General features: G+C 42.4%; 1 protein-coding gene across 2 annotated transcripts in view; it reads right to left on the reverse strand.

The window, feature by feature from the left end:
• Positions 1-22,972, reverse strand: part of LOC142373511 (protocadherin-15-like) — a 219,316-nt gene that overhangs the window by 115,163 nt on the left and 81,181 nt on the right. For both annotated transcript variants that reach the window (XM_075456801.1, XM_075456800.1), the window contains 3 exons: positions 21,667-21,837; positions 7,998-8,106; positions 5,854-5,966 (listed from right to left, as the gene is read on the reverse strand). In XM_075456801.1, the coding sequence (XP_075312916.1) occupies positions 5,854-5,966; positions 7,998-8,106; positions 21,667-21,837 (393 nt within the window). The remainder of the gene's footprint in view (positions 1-5,853; positions 5,967-7,997; positions 8,107-21,666; positions 21,838-22,972) is intronic.

Below are 22,972 nucleotides of genomic sequence, written 5' to 3' on the forward strand. Positions count from 1 at the left end.
CCGCGAGCCTCCTGTCCCGGTGTCTCTTGGCGTCCAGGTGAAAGCTGTGCAACCACCTCTGGAGGGGACGCAGCGACAGCAATCCTAAGGGGACCACAGCAGCCGCAGCTGTCAGTTTCCCCAGGACGCGTAAGAACTCCACGTAGTGGAACCGCCTGCCTTCCCGAAACGGGAGGAGGTGGCGGAGGATGTCGTCCAGCCGCCGTGGCGACGGGCAAGCCATCATGGTGACCGCATCGAGGGTCACCCCAAGAAAAACTGTGCTCTGTGATGGGACCAGGCCACTCTTTGTAAAATTCACCCTGAGGCCCAAACGGGCCACATGGGAAAGAAGACACGTCGTGTCGAGGGCCACCTGAGACTGGGACGGCGCACAGACGAGCCAGTCGTCCAGATACGATCTTCATGCCCCGCGACTGTAGGTGCGAGAGGGCTGCCGTCACACACCTGGTGAACACCCGTGGGGAGAGGGAGAGACCAAACGGGAGCACCCTGAACTGGAAATGACGCCCCTGAAAGGCGAATAGCAGAAACTGCCGATGGTGTGGCGCCACAGGAACGTGAAAATAGGCATCCTCCAGGTCTATGGAGGTAAACCACTCCCCTCTGGAGACCGTACGCAGAACCTCTGCAGTGGTCAACATATGGAACCTCAAGACCTTCAGGAACCTGTTGAGGTTCCTGAGGTCGAGGATAGGTCGGAATCCGCCATCTTTCTTTGCTACCAGAAAGTAAGTCGAGTAGAAACCCCCGGGGTGCAACAGGGGATCTACCGGTTCGATGGCACCCTTGCCCAGGAGGACGAACAGCCCCTGGGCGAGGGCTCGGGCTTTCGCCGGGTCGCGGATGACAGTCATCCTGACTCGGCCGGGGGCCGACGTCGGAACTGAAGTTTGTACCCGTGGGTCAAGGTGGAAAGAAACCACGGGTCCCTGGTGGAAGCAGCCCAGTAGCTGAGCTGCTGCTGGGAAAAAAAGGCCGACGGTCGGCCCCCCGACCTCTAGAGGCTCCAGGGGCACGACGGGTGGTACGTGAGACCTGAGGTTGCCCAGGGGGCAGTCGCTCAGGCGCCCGAAAGGACTGCGCCTGCCGCTGAGCAGGCTGTGGGTGTGAGTACTGGGGCCGAGGGAGGCCCCTGGCCCGTGAGTGGGTGCCGCGCTGCGGGGCAGCTGGACGGCCCCTAGGGTTGCCAGGCGGCGGCGCGCTTCTGTGAAGTTCAGACAGCTGCTGTCGGGTCTTCCCAGCTTGGACCGTGCGCTCGAGGGCTTCCAGAGCCGCGGAACCAAACAACTCCCCCGGTTCCACCGGAACACTGCGGAGGGTTCTTCTGCAGGCCTCCGAGAGAGGGGACTGCGCCAACCAAACCTGGCGGCGAGTCTGAACGTAACCCGGCACTGGGGGCGAGGACACCTCGCCTCCTGTCTCAGAGCCTCATCGGATGAGACGATCAGGGCGGCTATAGTGGGCTCAACCGCTGGCATGCGGTCCAGGCCGTACTTGGATGTGTCCTGCATGGCTGCCAGGGTCCGAGCATCAGCTGTCGGACGGGTAGGGGCCCTAGGGTCCCTCCAGAACGTCTGTAATTCCCTCAGATACTCTTCTGATGGAGGTACAGTTAGTTCAGCGGGGGTTGAGGAGCGCCTGAAAAAGGCACTGGCCGAAGCTGGCTGAGCCTGCGGCACATCCAGCTGCAGCCTGGCTAGAGCCATACGAATGGCGGCTCCCACCGAGCCTTCCTCACTACCACCCGCAGAGCTACGGGCTGAAGAAAGTCGTGCCTTCGCCGACAACCACTATAGGCCGCCTGTGCTGGGAGCGGGGGGCGCACGCGCCGCCGTCGCCAGGAGAGGGGCTAGTGCAAGTTCTATTAGCTATAGGTGGATGCCGGGAGACGGAGCCGCAAACGGAGCCTTCACCGACAACCACTATAGGCCACCTGTGCTGGGAGCGGGGGGCGCAAACGCCGCCTTACACCAGGAGAGGGGCAGAACAATAGCAGCAACAAAATCAAAGAACCGGCACAACCGAGTTGGCCGCTTTAACATAGGCAGGTCACAGATGCCGGGAGAGGGCTAGCAATTAGCCTTCGCCGACAATGTAACTATAAACAGACTGTTACTCACGTGCGGCGCACAGCACCGGGAGAAGGAGCGAGCCCGCTGCCTAGACCGGCGCTTGTAACAGCTGGCAGTACACTTCATCAGCCGAGGAAAAAAAAAGTTACAGACCTCTCGGCAGTTCGTTGCGGTCTCTGAAGGGCGAGCAGCTCGCAGCCTCGACGGGACGTCACGAGACCACCAGCAGCAAACGATGAAGGAAGAAATGGTTTTGGAATTCGTCTCATAAGCAGACGCGGTAATACCTTGCACAGCGAGAAGATGAAAGGGACTGACCTGCTGATGTTGCCGGAAGATATAGGCTCTCCGGGGTCAGCAGGGGGTCACGAGTGATGTTGTTGGTATAAACACTCGACCTGCGCATGCGCGAGATGTATCATTCAGTGCTTGAAAGCACCGCCTCTGGCGGTCAGTAAGGATGAAATAGAACTATAACTACAAGAGACTCCTCTCCTCTTTGAATAAAATGAGCCACAGGTCACTGGTAAGAGCAGCCAATTAAGACCATAATTATGTTTGATCATCTCAGTGCTCCTTTGTGTCTGTTGTAATTATGATAGAAGAAAGAAGAAAATGAGCTGAAAAAGTATGTTTAGCTGTCGTTGGGTGGATCGGTCAACAAAATACTGCATTGTACATTAATGTGGCTGTCAATATAAAGAACTGCAATCATTTTACTTCTTAAAATTATTATGAAGCATTACTTTTTACATTAACATTGTTTGTAAATGCTCTGTCCTTGGTTGGCGCCTTCACTGCAGCTTGAAAAAGTTGAAGTGAGCTCAACTTTCGATCTGAAGCTATGCTAGAAAAGCAAAGCAACGGACCAAAAATTAAATTTGGCAACGGAAGATGAGAAGTGAGACTGTTGACACCTGAAACACCTCTGTGTGAATCCAGCCTGAGGCTCACTAGCCTAACCCTAACCTTAGAGAAGCTAAATATTTGTATGCCATACTACACACATGCGTCATAATTAGCAAGTAGGGGCAAACAATGTGTAGGATTCACTTCTGAAATAAATTTTGAGCCATTTAGTTTGTGTACAATTTATATGTTGTAAATCTAATCAGAAATTAATGAAGCTGCTTTCTTGTCAGCACTCTACACCAAGTAACACTCAATAGCTAAATTCAGTAACAAACTTCTCATTTACAAAAATATCAAGAACTTTAATTCAGTTTATTGTGAAAGCCTCCTCAGAAGCAAATATACCTTGGAGTCTTATTGGGAAGCCATAGCTGGATTTATGGTAGGCTAAAATATAAAAGCCCATGTGCAGGGCCTGATGCTCAGACTGAGAGCTTCGAGGTCTGCCAAGACAGTTCTTATTTTGAATCCTTTGATCAGAGATTAATTTTCCACATGTTCCCACAGTCTTTTAAACAACTAACAAACCCTAAGAGGACTGACAGGTGCCTTCCATTTAGTTAAGTCCTGACTGATGGGGGTGCTGCTGAGATGTTTTCCCTTTCCAACAGGCTCTGTGATCTATGCAGAAGACTTCTGAATAGTGTTGCGCGGGTGAGGTTTTTTTTAACACCCGCCCCAACCCGACCCGCGAGAATTTCCAAACCGCCCCGCCCGAACCGTGGAAAATTCTAAAGCGGCCCGCCCGACCCATAAAATATGACCCGCAAAAAAAAAAAAAAAAAAAAAAAAAAGCCAGGGCCTGTAGAGAGGGTTAATTTAACATGGACCTAAACGAGAAGGATTTGCGCTAGACTCGCATTATTGTGAAACTTCGACGGTAGGCTACATCAAACAACAACAAAGACAGCAAAATTCAATTTTACGCCATTCTTTATTGAAGAACTGTTATGAACGACTCAGCGCAGCACAGTTTTCTCTAAAACAAAAGTGGAGCAGCCACTAACAAGTAGCCTACTCAATGTGCACCTGTCCAAACCGTGCGCCTATATTTACAAGCTCCTGTGCCACCTGCATAAAGCCCTTCCCAGAGACAATGTCAAATGGGCGTAAATCCGCGCAGCAGAATTCTACAAAATCATCCACTTATTTAGACTTCGCTTGGAGTCGTACCCTGCCTTTTAGGAAAGATGACATTAAAGTGATGGTTCGGAGTAGATTCACCCTAGGGTCATTTGAACCGTGACATCCAGCCAAGTAGCCCACCCGAAGTTTTTCCGATCTTGGCCGAACATCAGTCGAGTTACCGAGTTATCCCGAATAGCTTAGTACAAGCGCTAACGGACCCTGGCAGTATCTCCAAAATTACCACACTAAAATCACATGCCATGACACCAAACTTCTACAGTAGTACAAATATGGTCTGTACTCACAAAACGATGCATTTGGAAGTTTGTACATAGTCCAGGAGTTTATTATTATCAACACAAGCCTAATAGCTTCTCTGCTGCTAAAGCTGCGTCGACGTCACTTCCTTGATCTTGGAGCTTCAATGTAAGATGAGGGTTGATCTACTACTGTAGACAACAAAGCAAGGCTGCTCAATTTCTCAATTGATAAAATAAATTCACAACTCTACAACATAAAAATTCATGTAGAATATAGCATATACTTTGTTGTCTACAGTAGTAGATCAACCCTCATCTTACATTGAAGCTCCCAGATCAAGGAAGTGACGTCGACGCAGCTTTAGCAGCAGAGAAGCTATTAGGAACTTCTGTAACTCAAAATTGCGATTTCACCTATATTTCCAAACTTCCGGGTTGCGGGTTTTGACTATTTTGACCCGCCTCGTCCGCACCCGCAATACTTAGAAAAAACTGCTACCCAACCCACCCGCGCGCGGGTCAATGGGTGACCCGCGCATCACTACTTCTGAAGCTCTGTGAATGTGACTTTGGGTTTTAGTCATCTCTCTGACCAGCTTGTTAATTTACTCAGCTTGGCCGGATGATCAACTCCATGGAAATTTATGATGGTTTCAGATTTTTTTTTTTCCATAATTATTGAGGCCACTGGTACAGAAAAAAAAAAAAAAAAAAAAGGGTTCTATACACTTACCTTGCACCATGTTTCACCAGTTTTACTGTGGAGTTCCACGAAGTTCCTTGGACTACATAACATAGCCTAGCAAGCCAGACCCGTACAGCAAAAAGAGCAAATTCCATTTGCGGCCGCTAGGGGCGTCTAGATTTCTAGGCTAGCAAATAGTCTCAATTTGTGGAAAATTTGAAATTTGATTTTTGATTTCCACAAAAATTTGTTATCATGGATTACTCAATCTGAATGGGACAAATGTCAGTTTCATCCATTTGAAATCATATTGTGAAGATAATCAAGTGTGCAAATTAAGCGGTCTGAAAATTTGGGAAAAAGTTGTGTATCATTTTCTGTCTGCAAATTATTTTTGGCAGTCAGTGTAATTCTTCTCTTATAGTTCATTTGCTTTATGCAACAGCTTTACCATCCTAGAAATGTTTTAAGGATGTTACATTTTTACACAAAGATTCTAACACACATTGAACTTCGCCAAAAATCTCCTACATTTTCATTTTCAGCAGAGTGGAAACTGATGTGTTTACTAGCATTATTTCATCACTGGCCCTACACAGAAAGCTACACAAAAAAGTATGGTTCTGATGCTTTTACTGCCCTTTGAAATGATCGGGTCAGACTACTTTTAAGTTGATAAATCGAGCAGGACATTTTTTTTCTTTATTCAAGCCAAAGTCCTACTCACCAGCCTGGTGGACAATTGAGGGTTGGTAGACAAACTACAGTCGACAGCAGTAGTTTTTTTTCTCACCTTAACAACCAGATCAAATCTTCGGTAGAGTTCTCTGTCGATGGCCTTTAGTAGCAGGAGCTCTGCTGTGGTTCTGTTTAAGCTGAAATATTCTGCATAGGACTCTGGTTTGCCTGAGAGAGACCAAACAAAGGGACAATAAAAGGAGAGCAAAAACTAAATCTGTGTGTGAGAGGGAGAGGGGTAAACATTAGTAATTTGTTAAGAATCAATATATGATTGGTGTGTGTCGTGACAGAATATTAAAGATTAAGAAAGTGAAGGGGGAAAGGCAAGGCTATCGCTGTCAGTTATTTAATCTCAGCTTTGTACACACACGTAACACATTCACATATGGTACTTCGAAATACTGCATTGTTCAGCAGGGAAATCAAGTTCTGGTGAGGGAAGCAGCAAAAAGGCGCATGTGCACAATTACATGTCTCAAGTGTGCATTTCTATGTATTTGTGTTCCTCCTTTATAGCTAGGACTGATTTGACAGGTTTCTCTGAGGGATGCTGCTTTCCAAGACAACATGATTACCAGTATGTTTGAGCAGCTCGTTGTTACTCCCAGCCTGTCATGTACAGACATTTGGACAGGACCCCTTGGCATTAGGTTTCACCATAACCTTTATAGTAATTTCTTAAAATCCAGGTTAGCAAGACTTTAAAAGAATTATGTTAAAGTCTGAAACAGATGCCATGAGACTGTAGTCAAAGATTTGATATAAAGAAAAAGTGTGCAGTTAAGCATCGACAAAACATAAAAGAGTGCATTTTATTGTTTTCCTGAACCTAAACAAGTGACAATGTGACTGAAAACAAATATTGTAAAACAAAATGTAATTATAAAGTGTAGTTATGGGTCTTAAACTCATCTTGAACTCAAAGTCTCACAGCTGGAAATCTTGTGACTCCCGCAACATTTAAACCTCCAAATGTGGACGTTATCAATTACGAATAGTAACTTTTTGACAAGAAGCATCAGTGAGTAACAAGTTGGGATCTGGAATACAGCATGTCTGTTAGTGGCCGACTGTGTTTCTAAGTTTCTATTTCTATTGTTGTTGTGTTTTGTCCTTTTACCACAAAATCTGTGCCAGAGTGAATTTATTCTCTACAGTGTTACAAGATAAGTTGGTTTTATGTTTATTCTTTTCTTTGGTATTTATGGTAATAGTAATCTAGGGAGGATTAAGGGCCATGACATGCAGAAAAGGTCAAAAGATGTTGAGACAAAAACATTGTAACTCAATTGTTCGTTCGCTTTCCAATGTCTTTTCAAAAGTCTAAAGGGGAACTACCGTATGTGGCATTAAATCTTCTGTAACTGACAATCAACTGTACTATTTTAAAATCATATGTTGGTTAAGTTTCAATGTTGAAACAGATTTTTTTTTTCCTTTAATACACACTCCCTTTAATGCCTTATTCAAACAGAAATGTGCATCACAAGAGCAGTCTGGGAATTTAAATCACATCTATGTTAAGTAATTTAAGCGGCTATATGGACTTTGCACATCCTTATGAGTTAAAGTCAAAGTGTTTTGTGACCTTGCATTTAACAGTATCAGTCAGAGCAGAATAGAGCACCATTTCTCAAATGAATCACTTTAAACTTGAAGGGCTTTTGAAGCATTAATTGACAACTATCATACTGTATATCTGTAATTTTCTTACATTTTATCCTTTGAAAGTAGACCCATTAATTGCTTCACAATTTAGTTAATATTGCACCTAAAGATTTAAGTGGCTTCATCATCCAGAGCCATAGATCTTTTCCGAACAGTTAGTGTCTGTGCTACGGAGCCCTGGGAGTTCTAATAAGATTTGCGTCTTTTGAGAACAAATATGCTTGCGCCACTCTGCACAGACTTCACTCAACTGATGAGTACAAAATTGGTGAAAAAGTTTATCTGTTTTGTTGAGTAATTTAATATTCACTGAAAAAGGGAGAAATTTATACTGTACTGTTTTTTTGCTTCAAACATTTTAGTATGAATAAATTATATTTTCAGTCGTATAGGACTTCACTTGGCTTTTAAGAAAAATGATCAGACATGAAATTTGTGCCAGTAGACAAATTAGTAACGTCCCAAAGTATATTATGCCTTTAGCTAAACCAATAGCAACAAACCTAAGTTCCAAAATGCTCAACCTACCAATGAGGATGGAGTACAAGATCCCTGGTCTATCAGACGGAGGTTGTAGGTTTCTGTCTTGGTCCACAGCTTGAATTGGCGGAGTCACATTGAGGGGATTCACCTTATTCTGGAGACAAAACAAATTAGAGCAATAGAGTTACAAAGTGTATGTTAGTTCTTGGAAGAACCAGCTCCTACAGGAAACGTCTTGGTAAAACAGGGCACAACTTGTTCAGCGTTTAACAGAAAGGTGCATATGTAGTAAGGTCACTGCAAAAGTTATAAAAAAAATAAAAGGGAACACAAAAAACAGCTGCTACTAAAAGTAGTAATGAACTACAAAATAACAAGGCCCCGGGCCCCGATGGCCTGACTCCTGAGTTTTTTAAAACTTTTCAGAGCCTGCTCATTGATCCTCTGCTTAAAATGTTATCCCACTCATTTAACTCTGGCCACCTCCCAAATACTATGATGGATACCAACATTTCGCTGATTCTGAAGAAGGGCAGACCACCGGAGGATTGCTCCTCATACAGACCAATCGCTTTGCTTGATGTAGATAGGAAACTTATTGCAAAAATCTTAGCTAGAAGATTAGAGCATGTCCTCCCAGACCTTATTTCAATGGACCAAACTGGTTTTATTCAAGGACGTAATTCCTGCAATAATATTAGGAGACTGCTGAATGTTATTCAGTTTGGCACAAACTTGAAAGCCCAAGCTGTTGTAGTCTCTCTCGATGCCGAGAAGGCTTTCGACAGAGTCGAATGGTCATATTTCCTGAGGGTCCTCTCTAAATTTAACTTGGGAGATAGTTTCATTAAATGGATTTCTCTCTTATATGACTCCCCTCGTGCTTCTGTCATTTCAAATGGTTGTAAGTCTCTCTCATTCTCAGTTGCACGTGGCACTCGCCAAGGCTGCCCTATCTCTCCTCTTCTGTTCACGCTCGGCATTGAGCCCTTGGCGGAGGCGATGAGGATCAATCCTCAGGTGACTGGCATTAATATAGGTCCCCGGAAACACATCATCTCCCTTTATGCAGATGACGTGCTGCTCTTCCTAAGTAAACCTGAGATTTCTATTGTCAGAATTGTTGAAATCATTGGAATCTTCAGCCAGTTCTCAGGCTACAAGACTAATTATTCAAAATCAGAGGCTATCCCCCTAACCCTCCATACTCCCTGGTCCTCCTCCAGTGCAGTCCCTTCGATGGTAACCTTCTGGGTTCACTTATCTTGGTATACATATCACTCCCTCCCTCTCCGGTCTTTATAAAGCCAATTTTGTACCTTTAATCCATAAAATCAAAGAAGATCTGGCACGTTGGACCAGTCTCCCATTATCTCTTATAGGTAGAGCAAACCTTTTTAAGATGAACATAATTCCTCGTCTGCTATACGTGTTCCAAATGGTCCCAGTTCTTTTGACGAGAAAGTCACTCTCCATCCTGAATATCTCGTTATCTTCCTTTTTGTGGAGGAACAAACGGGCCAGACTGAAATTACAAAAACTGCAACTTCGCTTAGGAGAGGGTGGGTTATCCTTGCCGAATATTAAATATTATCAGTTGGCTTGTCTCGGTCGCTATCTCTGGGAATGGTTTAGAAACGATCCCCGATCCATTTGGCTTGGGATTGAAGCTGCCTCTCTGGATCCAATTCCTCTTCGTAATATTATGTATGTTTCTAAACAATGGGTGTCAAACAAAGTAAGGGGAAACTTCCTCCTCCAAAATACATTTAAAGTTTGGAGAATGTTAAATAAGATGGGGACTCAGGAGGATGGTCTCTCTCTTTCCACCCCCATTCATTTTAACCCAGAGTTTCCTCCTGGCCTTGTAGACAATGCATTTCTTTTATGGTCTGAAAAGGGCATTTGTACTATTGGAGACTTAGTAGCTGATGGTACAGTCAAATCCTTTAACCAGCTAATCGAACAATATGACCTTCCCTCCAGACACTTATTTAGGTATTTGCAGGTCCGTAGTTTTATTTCTTCAAAAACAAGGTTATATTCTGGTGGGTTCTCTCACTCTCCTATAGAAGAGGTACTACAAGATCCCGAACCCCGAAAACTGATAACCAGGTTATATGGTGCTCTGTTGCCCCTAGCTGAGGACATGGGTCATCTTAAATTGCTCTGGGAGGCTGATCTTGGGGTATCAATCTCAGATGGTCAGTGGGGTGATGTGTGGTTGAGCTCTCTTGGTTGTTTGTACACTAACAAAATTAAGGAATTTCAATTCAAAATTACCCACAGACTCCAGATTACACCAGTACTAAGGAACAAATTTAACCCCACACTTTCCAAATACTGTAATAAATGCAAGATCTCAGAGGGATCATACTATCATTGCATTTTTGACTGCCCCTTTATTAAAGATTTCTGTAGAAAGGTCTGTAAAGAAATTTCTGACATATTTGGTAAAGACCTGGACCTAACCCCACTGTCTTGTATTCTTGCTAAATTCTTGTATGCTGAGACTGCTCGATGTTCTTCTGTTTGGTGCTAGATGTTGTATCCTACTTCACTGGATCTCTGACAAACCTTCTAAGCTTTCACAGTGGTTGCAGAGTTTAAGGGAACTTACCCCCTTGGAAGCAATGACCTACTGGCTTAAAGGGATAGTTCGGGATATTTGACATGGATCTGTATGGCATCACCATAACCAGTGTCGTGCATTCAAACTGACTTACCCCCGACAGTGTCCTGTGAGCCGAGTTTTTGTCCAGTGTTGGTCAAGGCGAAAGTAGTCCGGCTTGTTTGCTGGGGTCAAGAAATTAGCGCGTTTTTCTTCCCAAAACAGTACGTGTGCTAAAGAGTGATTTATTTCATCACAAAAACCGAAGCCGGCAAAAGTCACTCCTCGTTATCACTTGGGCCCTACTGTCTCTCATTGTGTATCAGTGCGCACGTCATTCTGACCGCGAGCTGTGCGCACGAGTCTTTCTGTTCTTTGGCAGTGCTCAACACTTACTCTGCAGACAACTGGCCATCGGGTCCAGCTGGTCTGGGACGCCTCTTCCAGTTGATCTTGGGAACATGGAAAAAAGTTCTCAAGACGCCTGCATTCAGGAGTGCAGGGAAGTCACCGTTATTTGTGATGCAGGCAGCAGCTGTCCCGCGGCCGCCGACATCCTCATCTATGGAAAGGTTTTGTATCTGGGGCATAACTAAATCCCACTCGTGGCAGCAGTAACATTCCACCTCTGTCTGCATTACTTCGCACTTCAAACAAGTGCACCAGGATTTGTCGGCCACCCTGGGTATCGCAGCTCCAGCAGTGGCTCCAGCTTCTGTTTCCATCACTTCTCTGTCCACCCTCTCTCTTTCTGCCCGATCTAAGTCCATTTGGCGAACTTCCTCCTCAGTATAAACGGGTTCATAAAGATACCCCCTTGGCTCTGAACGGAAGTCAATATGTTCCTCGTCGCTCTCGTTGTCAGACATCTTCCCGAGCAGTAAACAAAGTGAACTCGTGCGCACAGCTCGCGGTCAGAATGACGTGCGCACTGATACACAATGAGAGACAGTATAGGGCCCAAGTGATAACGAGGAGTGACTTTTGCCGGCTTCGGTTTTTGTGATGAAATAAATCACTCTTTAGCACACATACTGTTTTGGGAAGAAAAACGCGCTAATTTCTTGACCCCAGCAAACAAGCCGGACTACTTTCGCCTTGACCAACACTGGACAAGAACTCGGCTCACAGGACACTGTCGGGGGTAAGTCAGTTTGAATGCACGACACTGGTTATGGTGATGCCATACAGATTCATGTCAAATATCCCGAACTATCCCTTTAAGGACAAACCTTTGTTATTTTATAAAACTTGGAATCCATTTTTTTATTATATTGGTATGGAGAGTGCACAGACTCTACAGAAGGGACTTTATGGACTTATCTGGTCTGACATTCCCCGAGGGAGCCACACTTGAGTTATGGAACTAAACATCATAGTAACACTGCAATACCTGGATATCTGTTTATCCCTTTAACTGAAGAACAAATCTGAGCTCTTTATGTCATTGTATGGTTTCTTTTTGTTTTGGTCCTTGTCTGTACTTAATATTGATCTGTTTTGAATAGATTTTTCAGGTTTTGCTTTTTTGTTTGTTTGGTTGTTTTTTTGTTTTTGTTTTTTTTAACTCTTTCCTTTCACTGTGTGGATTTTTGCTGTTGTACGGTTGTTTGTTTGCTTGTTCACCGCATCCTGTGTATTATAAGGCGCTTTCATGCTTCTGTACAAAGCTTTTCGTGTATAAAATGTCAAAAAGCAATAAAGATATGTTTAAAAAAAAAAGTAGCAGCTTAAATGAGGAGGATTATGTAACATTTGAAACCATTTTTTGATGGCGCATCAAACTCAAACTCGCTTGTATATGTAAAAGCTTTGGTCCCCAACAAGCTCAGAGGACCCTATTAAAGCAAGTGAGAATTAAATAGCAATATAGTGAAATCCACCGTTGACAACAGCAAAAAATACACACATATAGGGAACACATCCAGAATATAAATAGTATCTGCTTTACACAGGCAGCATAAGAGCAGCAAAAACTCCACTGAAAAAAGTTATTATTATAGTAAGTAAAAAAAAAATAATGAAATAAAAAATTACTGCTCATAAAAAAAAGAGGATCCATTTGTATTCTTTCTATTTAGCATAATATGCTAATATTTGTATGCATATTTACTGCACACACATATGCATACACACACAGGAGAGACTTCCAAGTGTGACGTGTGTGTCCGTATAATGGTAAAATATGTAAGATCTATCCTGCTGACAGAAATATAGAATGTCTATCATACACCAACAACATGCATTTATTTCTTAATGTCTATGAGAGCATGGCCATAGCCCCCAGACACATATGTACTATATACCATCGTAACCTCCTGTACATTGTATGATATATTATTTAAGCTGTGTAGATGTCATGCAGTACTTAAAATTTACCAGCAATCACTGAGCTATCTTTGCATTTACAGTCAGTGAGAAGGGTAGAGATAAACGTATTAGGAAGAAATGAAGTAAAATAAAAAAAAAGGGTAGGGGGATGCAAAAAAATACAAAGGAGATTAATCTGCCAATAGTTGAGGGTAAATGGGGAGCAGAGTGATGTTTAAATGCAGCACAGAAGAAAGGAATAATCTGGGAAAACCTGCCAATTAATTCCTTTAAAAGACTAAATGTCTCTGATTTTCTGTTTTATGAAAGTAAAGAGGTGAATTAGTACGATCTGCTTCAGTTTTAAAATTCATGAATCCCCATCTGCAAAGTGCCTATTTTTTACAAAAATCCTGAAATTTTTTTTTTTCAAAACAAGTTTGTTTGTTGGCAGGTTCAAGCCGATCAAAGTTATACAAATATTAAATGTACACTTCAATAACTTATCGGGCAATCCATCCATCCATCCATCCATCCATTTACAGCCAACCAATCAAAACCGTGGGCTGCAGTCACCTGACTTGATTTTCAGCAGTATTGGTCAAAATCAAGTCAGATCTATTAGTGGAAAACACGCCTCATGCTTTAAATCCTTGACTTTGTTAGGCAGATAATTTAATATCCATTCATGTTTACATCTTACTGCACAACATATTTCATGTGAATATTGGTACCCAGTGCGGTGTTTAGCACTGTCGCCTCACAGCAGCAAGGTTCCCTGGTAGAATCTCAGCTGGAGCCTTTCTGTGTGGAGTTTTCAAGTTCTCCCACTTTACCCAAATCAGGTTGGAGGGATGCTGGAGCCTATTGACGCTGCCACACAGTGAGAAGCAGGGGTACACGCTGGACAAGATGCCAGTCCATAACAGGGCCACCACAGAGACAAATGAGACAAACAACCAGAAACACTCACACTCCCTCCTAGGATCAATTTAGAATCCCCAAGTAACCTATAATACATGTTTTAGGATGGTGGGAGAAAGACAAAGTACCGAGAGAGAACCCCCACTGGCAGGGGGATGCAAATAAATGTCAACCACCCATATAAGATACTGCTACATGAAAAGAGGTGGTAGACAGGGCGGTCGGTGGCGTAGTGGGTTAAGCAGCCGCCCCATGTACAGAGGCTTAGTCCTCGATGCAGCAGGCCCCGGTTTGACTCCCACACCAAGCGGCCCTTTGCTGCGTGTCTTCCCCATCTCTCTGCCCCCTGCTTCCTGTCTCTCTCACACTGTCCTATCATTTAAAGGCATAAAAAGCCCAAAAAAATACTTAAAGAAAAGAGGTGGTAGACATAAAATCGAAAGGTATTAGGAGTTAGTCTTACATACTGAACTGAAAAAATTAAATGGAAAACTGTCGTAGCAAAATAAACAAGATAAATCATTTAGTAATTTGTAAGCAATGTAGTTCAGTATATTACTTAACTTTTCTTATCCTACATTTTGGCATTCATAGTATGGAGCCATTTCAGGGTCATAATGTTTATTAATTTGAAACAAATATTTGAAATGGAAAGAATATATCATGAAATTGAAAGTCCAAAATCCTGCCAGTAGCATATGCTTGTCTCATAAGCCCCTTTCACACTGAGATCCGCTACCTTAGCGGGTCCAAATTGCACCTTCGACCCGCGTCGAGCAATGTGAACTCTTGGCGTGTTGGTGACCCGTGTCGCCTGAAGCCGAGTTCAGAGGGCGTTGCCTAGTGGCAGAGCGTCACACGAAACACATAAAATGCTGGGCGTGTACAATGATGTAGGCACAAGCCATGCGTCAGATGCTGCGCTGGGGACAGGAGACGGTGGTGTGGGAAGAGGAGCGGGTGCGAGCTCCATGCTGCCCTGAATGGCAATGGGGTTTGGCAGAGTGGCTTCCTCCCCAGATGGCGTGGCACATCCAATCGCCATTCCAGTCGCCCTCTGCCACTCCTGCCGTTGTGGTCATTTAACCGCATGGAACTTTTTCCTCATGGCTTTTAATTTGTTGGTCACCTGCGTCTTGCTGCGTGGGAGAGCGCGCTCTCCCATCTTTCTCGCCAGCCCTTCCAGCAGAGGTCCATCTTTCACCGTCCCCGAAATGTGGCGGTAAATAACGTCCTCTGCTCGGAGGCTGAGGAGCTCGCGGACCTCCTTGCCTCCCCAGTTGGCCATCTTCAAAAATGTCTCAAACGTGATGTAGGCTAAAACAGAGTGAAACTTGTCCTCACCTGTCCCTGTTGTTCTGAATCAGCTGTCCATTCTGTCTTTTAAACTCCTCACGTCACGCTACGCCCACGTCCGACCCGCGTCAATTGCGTTCACACCAAACTCGGCTCGGCAAAAAGACTAGGGTCCGACGCAGGTCGAAAGGCGAGTCGAGTTGACACGGCAGCCCGGGTTGGCAGTGTGAACGCAACAGCGGACACGCTAAATTCGCAGATTAAACGCGGGTTATTCCTGTGTGAAAGGGGCTAAAGATTAAGCCAGTGCACAAGGCCGGTACAGTGAAACTTGGAATGGCTCATTAAATCAGTTATGCTGTAAAAGTAAACAAAAAAAATATTTCAGTTTGAATTTAAATTTCACAATTTTTTCACTTATTACTTTCAAATTTTCACTTCTACAATTTTAAGATTTTTTTTTCTTCACTTTCATATTTTACATTTTCAGATTCAGATCCTTTTTTTTTTTACACTTTCAGTTTCTAAGTTTTAGCCATGTAATAGCGGGAGGGGCGGGGCTTCAGATCAGGGGTGGAATCATCAGTTACAGATGGCTAAAGGGATCCCTCTGCCATGTTGCCTTCAGGAAACATGGGGACTGCAACAACTTGTTTGACACCTCTTATTAAGGTGATGCAGTGAACATAAAACATGGAACGAACAAAGTCTGGTTATTTAAACCATTTGGGTCAACACCCAATACAAATTGCAGTGTGAGAGTGATAAATATGACCAAATTATTCAGTATTCTCAGCTACGCTTCAGACGTGGACGTTTCCCACACCAACAAAGTATCCCACACAGCAGTTCACTACAAATATGGCGTCTACCCAATAATCCTGTTGGGGCTTAACTGGGGAGTCTCTTAGTAGGGGTTCTTGATACTTGTATTCTCGTATTTTTATGAAATGGCTTTAGTTGCAGCCAAAGCCCTCTTCTAACTAAAATTACACATGGAGTCAAGAACACTCCAAATATCCAGATGTGCAGCCTACTTGCTCTGCCTATATGGAGGAGGCTCGTCAGCTGTGGCAACTGCTGACCGACTAAAGAAAAACAATGTAGATGAGTGTTCTTTCCACATTGTCCCTACACTTACAGCGCAACCTTTGTCAGACTAGAAGAAAAACACTGAGTTTTGAGTAATCTGTGCTTAAACAGAGCTTCTAACTTCATAGAGAGACAGAGGTCCCATAGACGATCTTTATACTGTGCACAAAAACTAAAAGTATTTTTCATCAGCAGCTCTGAAGGCAGTAACAGCACTACTTTATAATAATGTGCTGCATAGTTTATGGTTATGGCACATAAACTGTAGAGCTTATGGCATAAACGACTTGTCCCCTTCAGCTGTGTCAGGGCCTTCCTGTACTCACTGCCGAGGCTTACTTGAATTAAGGTCTTAATCAATTAATATTGGCGGAAATATTGAAAGATAATTCAATTTCCATTAATTGCCAAAGCTAATTTATATATTAAAAGTGCTCTTAAGTGATTGTATCAATCAAGTAAATGTTTCAGATCTACCTGGCATTATCGGAGGTATATTGTCCTTTTTATCAACTATGTTAAACTGGCCTCAGCTGTGGTCAGCATGTTTGAGGAGTTATCAGTATAAAAACAACATCACTCAATGACAACCTGTTCTAGATTAACTCAAACAAGGACACAGAGAAGAAAAATTAGATTCCTATTCAGACACAGCAAGCTGGGAGGGTAACACTGAAAGGCTCTTTACATGCTGTGCTTTCAAGGCTTGCCGTCAGTGACACGCAGACTAAATCAGGCAAGCAAACAGTGCAAAATCAGCAGGAAGAGTAACATCAACAGGTATCCGGCTGGCATGAATGTCACCATAGCAAGTGAGCTACCTCTCTTGGCAAACTGCCTTCTATATATACTGGTACTGGCTGGTAGGTGGCTGATCCTGAGAGAAGTCAGAAGATCAATATGAAAAAAAACCTGAGGACTTTTGGAGGCCAGGTGAGGCCTTGTGTCAAGTACTGATTTCCACAAAAGATTGTGGCTAGACGCACGTTGTGCACACAGATTAATGCAACTTGTAGCTAATTAACTGCCAGCGTGACATACTAAAAAACTCAATTACTGGTCAGGATTTGGGTAAGTTTTTTTTTTTTACAAATATCTGAAATGCAGAGGCAGCAACATTTTCTTAGTGTATGTGTGAACATGGCCTGTCAGTCGACTCCTCACATAACTTGGTGTGTATATCAGAGAGTGTGTGGCTGTGATAGAGAAAGACACAGGGAGCATACTATAGTTACGCTGACTCTAAGGCTCAGAGGTTGTCACAACTTATCAGTCTGATTGGGACTCAAACTATTACAGTAGCTTGACTCTCCCTGCTCATTCCTCTTTCTTCGACGACAGGAAAAGCAGCTTGTTGATATCCTTTCCATTTGTTCTTGTGACCTAAATAATACTGTGATCTAATTAATTTGGCTGTCGGTATGTAAAGTCTGAGCAAATGTAAAATCCAGGTTGAACACTGTAGAGTTAACTGTGGAGTCAAAAGACTATTACTGCTTCTGTGGTAACTTTGGAGAGAAATGAGTAAGATAGTGATTGTGATCATTTGCAACAAAAAGAAGAAACGTTTTTCTGCACTTTTGTTATTTTTGTGCTTCACAAGTGTTTAGTTTTGAGTGGAGGATTGTCTACACTGTAAATCAGAGGTGACCTAGAAAAAAAAGTTCATCCTCAAAACTCTGCCAGGTAGTTTTCTTTACGAGACCAAAGTTATCCGCCGCTAACATCTATACGAATTGTGTTATTGCCAGAGTACGTCGAGAATTAAGTCTCACTTGCAGGCAAAACTTATTTGAATTTCTCCCACGGGGGATGAATGAAGGATTTTTCTATTTCTATTCTATTCTAAAACATACAGCTGATGCAGAGATCCCCACTCCCTCACACCAAAGGCAGTCCATGCTAAGCAGTTTGCAACAGAGATGCCAGGACAGCTCTACTTGCAGCAAGGTTAGACATAGTTACTGCAGCTGCCATCGAAGTCAGAATAAATAAATAAATAATAGATTAATAAATATTAGGTTAAAACATACAGAGTTCATGAATACATACATTTGTAGTAACAGTAGTTTAATATTAAAAGCATCATTTCATATATTTCATGTAAATTGTTTGTTTTGATATGGGGAACAAGTCTTAATTAAGGGGGAATTGTGTATAACATTATTTCCTTAAAGTGTGAATGTGACACTCTGTTTGTCAGATTTCAAAATTAATCATTGTATATACAGCAGACCCGTTTTCATTTTGAAAATGAAAAATAAAAAGTAGAAAACGGCTAACGTTACTCAAAGACCTTTTTATTACAGATAATTGACTTTGCATTGAAGCAGAAGAGTTGTTTTAACAACTCTGCAATAGCCTGTTTTTAATAAAGGCTATTAGATGCTGCATGAGCCATACCAGAGAGCTTATAGGCAAAAAGCAAAAGATTTGGAACTAGCAAACTACACAGGATGTAATCAGCTTTCATGCTAAGCAACAGAGTCCTCCTTTTGTCCCTGGAACAAAATGTCATCAAGTGGAAAATGTCTATCGTTTCCTAAATGTTAGCTTTGATTTGAGACTGATTCTTACAGCTGAGATCACAGACTGTACAGCATTATGAGCAAATAAAGAGTGTTTCCAGAGAAGAGAGGCCAAGGAAGCCCGGTTTTGTCTGTATAACTTGAACTTTTTATTGCTGCAGTGATATGCGGTCATAAAAACTGAAATCCATGAAGCCTGTTGAATCAGCAGCACCTCTGCAGAAACAACTGTCATACCTAATGCAACACTGCCTCAGATTATGAAACCACACAGTAATTTCAACAGCCTAAACCTGCCATGTGTCTTCCTCTCCGCTATCCTTCCTCAACACCCCCACCCCCCTCCATCGATTTCAGGCTGGTCCACGTTTGTGTACACTTTATCTGTCTCAAAATCACACATCTGTCTTGGTTGGGAGGAAAGAATGCATTCAATTCCGTTAGTGTGTATGTTGTATGACATGTTAATGTTAGAGAAGAGTAGGAGAGTGGTCTACAAGCACTGAAATTGTTTCCTTGCTGCATCCAGATGAGAAATTAGCATTCAACTGTATGCAGATACACGTCTGTCTCACCATAAATAAATAGATGAGGTAGACAATGATGAGTTAGGCACGACTGCTCTACTAGCTTGACACTGTTCTGAGGGTGTGTGTGTAGGTGGATGGGAGGTGTTGAGGCATGAATGCACAGCTGGCTTGTCACAATCATACGTGTGTGTCTGTTTATGGTAAGGGATGAATGCACTGCTGACTTGCTGGAGTTGAGAATTTCCCCTACAGCTACTTTGTATCTTTTGCAAAGTGATATTGCTCGTTACTCTGGATAACAGCATCAGCTAAATGTCAGCGATAAAAAAACAAAAATACTGCACACACAGCTGCGCAAGCATGGATAAATAGCATAGTGTGGCAGACTAGAGTAACACTTCTTGTTATAAGATATTTACAGTACCATCTGTTAGAAAACAGATACATTGTGACAGTTTGTCCAAAATTGATTCTTGGGGTCCCAGAATTGTTCCTCTTAAGTAAAGAGCTACACAAAATTATTTTGCAGCACAGTTTAAGATAGCGGTTACAGACATGATTTACACCTGGAGCCAAATGCATAAAACTATAGATAGAGTAGATTCATGACTGAAAATGTGTGCACAAAAGCAGAAATGCATGTGCATTATTTTCATCAGATATCTGAAGTATGGTTTTATAAATACCAATCAATGTGAATCTCTACATGCATGAACCTGATTTCTACTCCAATTTTAGCCATGGTAAATGGACTGTAATAATTAAGCGATTTTATAGTCTAGTCAACCACTCAAAGCACTTTTACACTACAAGCAACCTATTCAAACACGCTCATAAAACACATCTTAGCCTATACAGTATTACAAGCAGTGTTACAGTATGTCACACACATTCACAAACTGATGGTCAGTTGAAATATGGGGCTCAATGTCCTGCCCAAGGACACTTCTACAGGTGGCCATAGGAAGCTGGGAATTGAACCACCTACCCTCTGATTGGTAGACAACCACTACAACCGCCTTGAATGGATGCACATTCTATTTTGTGATTTGCATATCAAAAAACAAAATAGGCATTATAATGAAAGCAGCACTAAAGACACTGCTCAGATTTATTCAATATAAAACTGAGACACAAGGAAATTCCTTTTTTCCAGCTCCGCAATCAGAAACAGAACCAAATGTTATCTAAAAATTGCTGAATTAAAAAAGGTAACAAGGGATCGGGTTTGTAAGTTCGGAGCGAGCGACTGGTACGACGAGGTAAAAAAAAAATGTTCGGATTAAAACCAAAACTCTCGCCCGCTTCCACATCACATATAAGCTCCTGACCTACGAGTCCTGTTTCATCTGCAATGGATGAGCCATAGCCTGTACTGCACACAGTTGGTGTGGAGGTGATCGGGTGGGAGATACACATCTATAGATGGTTCACAGTATATTGGCTGTTTTCTTGCACAACCCTGTGGAAGCCTATGAGACACAATCTTGTGTCAGAAAATCATAATGGTATCTATATATTCATTTCCCTCTTTAAGCCTCATCTGAGAAGTCTTCCAAAGCCATTACGTACAACATACGTACATCTGCAGTTATTTAAAGCAATAATAATTACTCTTAATAAGAGTATACTGTGAAATGTGATGTTGAGAACATTAAAAAAAAATTGTCTGTTTTGTTTCATGGCTAATTATGTTGACACTTTCAATTTCCACCTCATATCAGGGTTACATTGCTATAAAAACATGTGCATATATACAAGAATGTGTGAGGGACATACATTGTCACCGCACTTTTGTTTTATAAATTCCAGTGTGATTGCAGGAAAAGGTTCAGTATGCATAGTTCATGCATCTGGCCTCTGGTGTTATCCTTTTTCATTTATAACTTCTATAGACATGACACTGTGCGACTGCAAGAACGTGTTACTCTAAAATGTGTTTTTCATATGACACTAATTGGTTCTGGCTTGAGTTGACATACAAACCAAAAAGCCTAGATAATTCAAGAGTGCATGGATAATGTAAGCATTTGCTCTAAATATCCAACTTGTGAGCAGCAACATAACTACATTTCAAGATGAGAAAATACAGGCTTCACACTTTTCTTTTAACTGCAGGGTCAATGTAAATGCTATACTTTGAGAACAGAGATTTTGAAGCAGATATCAACACTGACACAGGCTCTAAGTTAGCAGTAGAAAACTGGATTATTTACACCTAACTCTCAAAGTTACAGAATGCCACTGTAATTGCATTTGTTTTCTAGAGGCTTGACAGTATTGTGAACATGGCACATAGTCCTGAAATTCTCAATAGTTCAACACAAATGTGCAAAAATTGGAGGTCAGGTTTAGAATTACAAGGCCTCTGCCCCATACACAAAACTATGATGCGGTAAATTATGTATGCGCTTGATACTTACCGGCTCTGTCAGCTCAAGCACGTTAGCCCGATACGTGATGGGACTACAGTCTCGAGTGTTTCCCACAAGGGTACATGGTAGAAACATGGGACCCAAGTCATCACCATCCAGTACATCCACCGTTAGAGTGGTGGTGGCTGTGCGGCGCTCACTCGGATAGGGTGCTCGATCCTAAAGAGAGATATTATATTTTTTTATTATAATGCAGGATGCTATTTCCTTGGTTTAGTTGATTAAGTTTTCATACTTGCATGTAAAATAAATGTAATCTTTTAATACTTTCAGCGAGACAAATGAAGAAACAAATGGAGAGCAGCGGGGAGGGGGGACTTTTAATGTTTAACAACATTTGACAAGAATAAACCTTCATAAAGATGAAATACCTTGAAGGGAAGCATACAGTTTTTGTTTTTTTTCAGAATTTGAAAGGACCAGCAAAGGTGGTCTTTCCAGTTTCACATAACAAAATAATGCTTAACACATACATAAGACAGAAAACAGACAGACCTGCTTCTTGTGTTTAACTGCGAAAATATAAAACAAGATTATTTGAAAAGCCACTACAATTTTAACAGCCTGGTCTTACTGCTTAATTTCAGAAAACTTACATTATCTACATTAAAGGGGAAGTTTGTTTTTTTTAAAACTGGAACTTATTTCTGGCATAAAATACGTTCATCTACTCACCAATAACAGTTTGGTGAAAGTCTGCGACCTTCGGACGCTATTTAGATCACTCGAGATCCGCGTATATCCATATTGCGGGAGGGAACAGGGCATCAACAATACAGCCTCTAAATAAGGCATTATCTGTCTTTATTTCACCAATACTTTAAAACGAATGAATGACTGAACACACACTATTGCACTGTTAGTTCAGAGCTGCCGTGTTGTTGTTATTGGGGGCTATCGGGGCTTTCTAGACACACGACTAGTGGGATGACGTCATCGGCGTTCGCCGCTGCAGCACAGCTCAGTCGCTCCATCATACTCAAAGTCGTCGTCAAAATCTGATAAATATTCTGCCATGTTGTAAAAATCTAGCAGTAGCAAACTCCGAGTCAAGATAGTCGACTGTCACAGAGCACGGAGTAAATTATTTTAAATTATATGAATTGAATTATTGAAAAACCTTATTAAAAGGAATATTCAGGCATCCCTTCTCATTTTTCTGAATGAGCAGTACACCTGCTAACCCATCACATAGTCAGAAAGAAAAAAATTGTGATGCTTTCAAGTGAAAATGTTAGAATTGTGTAATTGCAGATGATCTTGGAATAAGGTCTGACCTTGACAAACACAAAAT

This window comes from Odontesthes bonariensis, chromosome 23, assembly GCF_027942865.1.
Source record: "Odontesthes bonariensis isolate fOdoBon6 chromosome 23, fOdoBon6.hap1, whole genome shotgun sequence".
Classification (NCBI taxonomy): Eukaryota; Metazoa; Chordata; class Actinopteri; order Atheriniformes; family Atherinopsidae; genus Odontesthes; species Odontesthes bonariensis.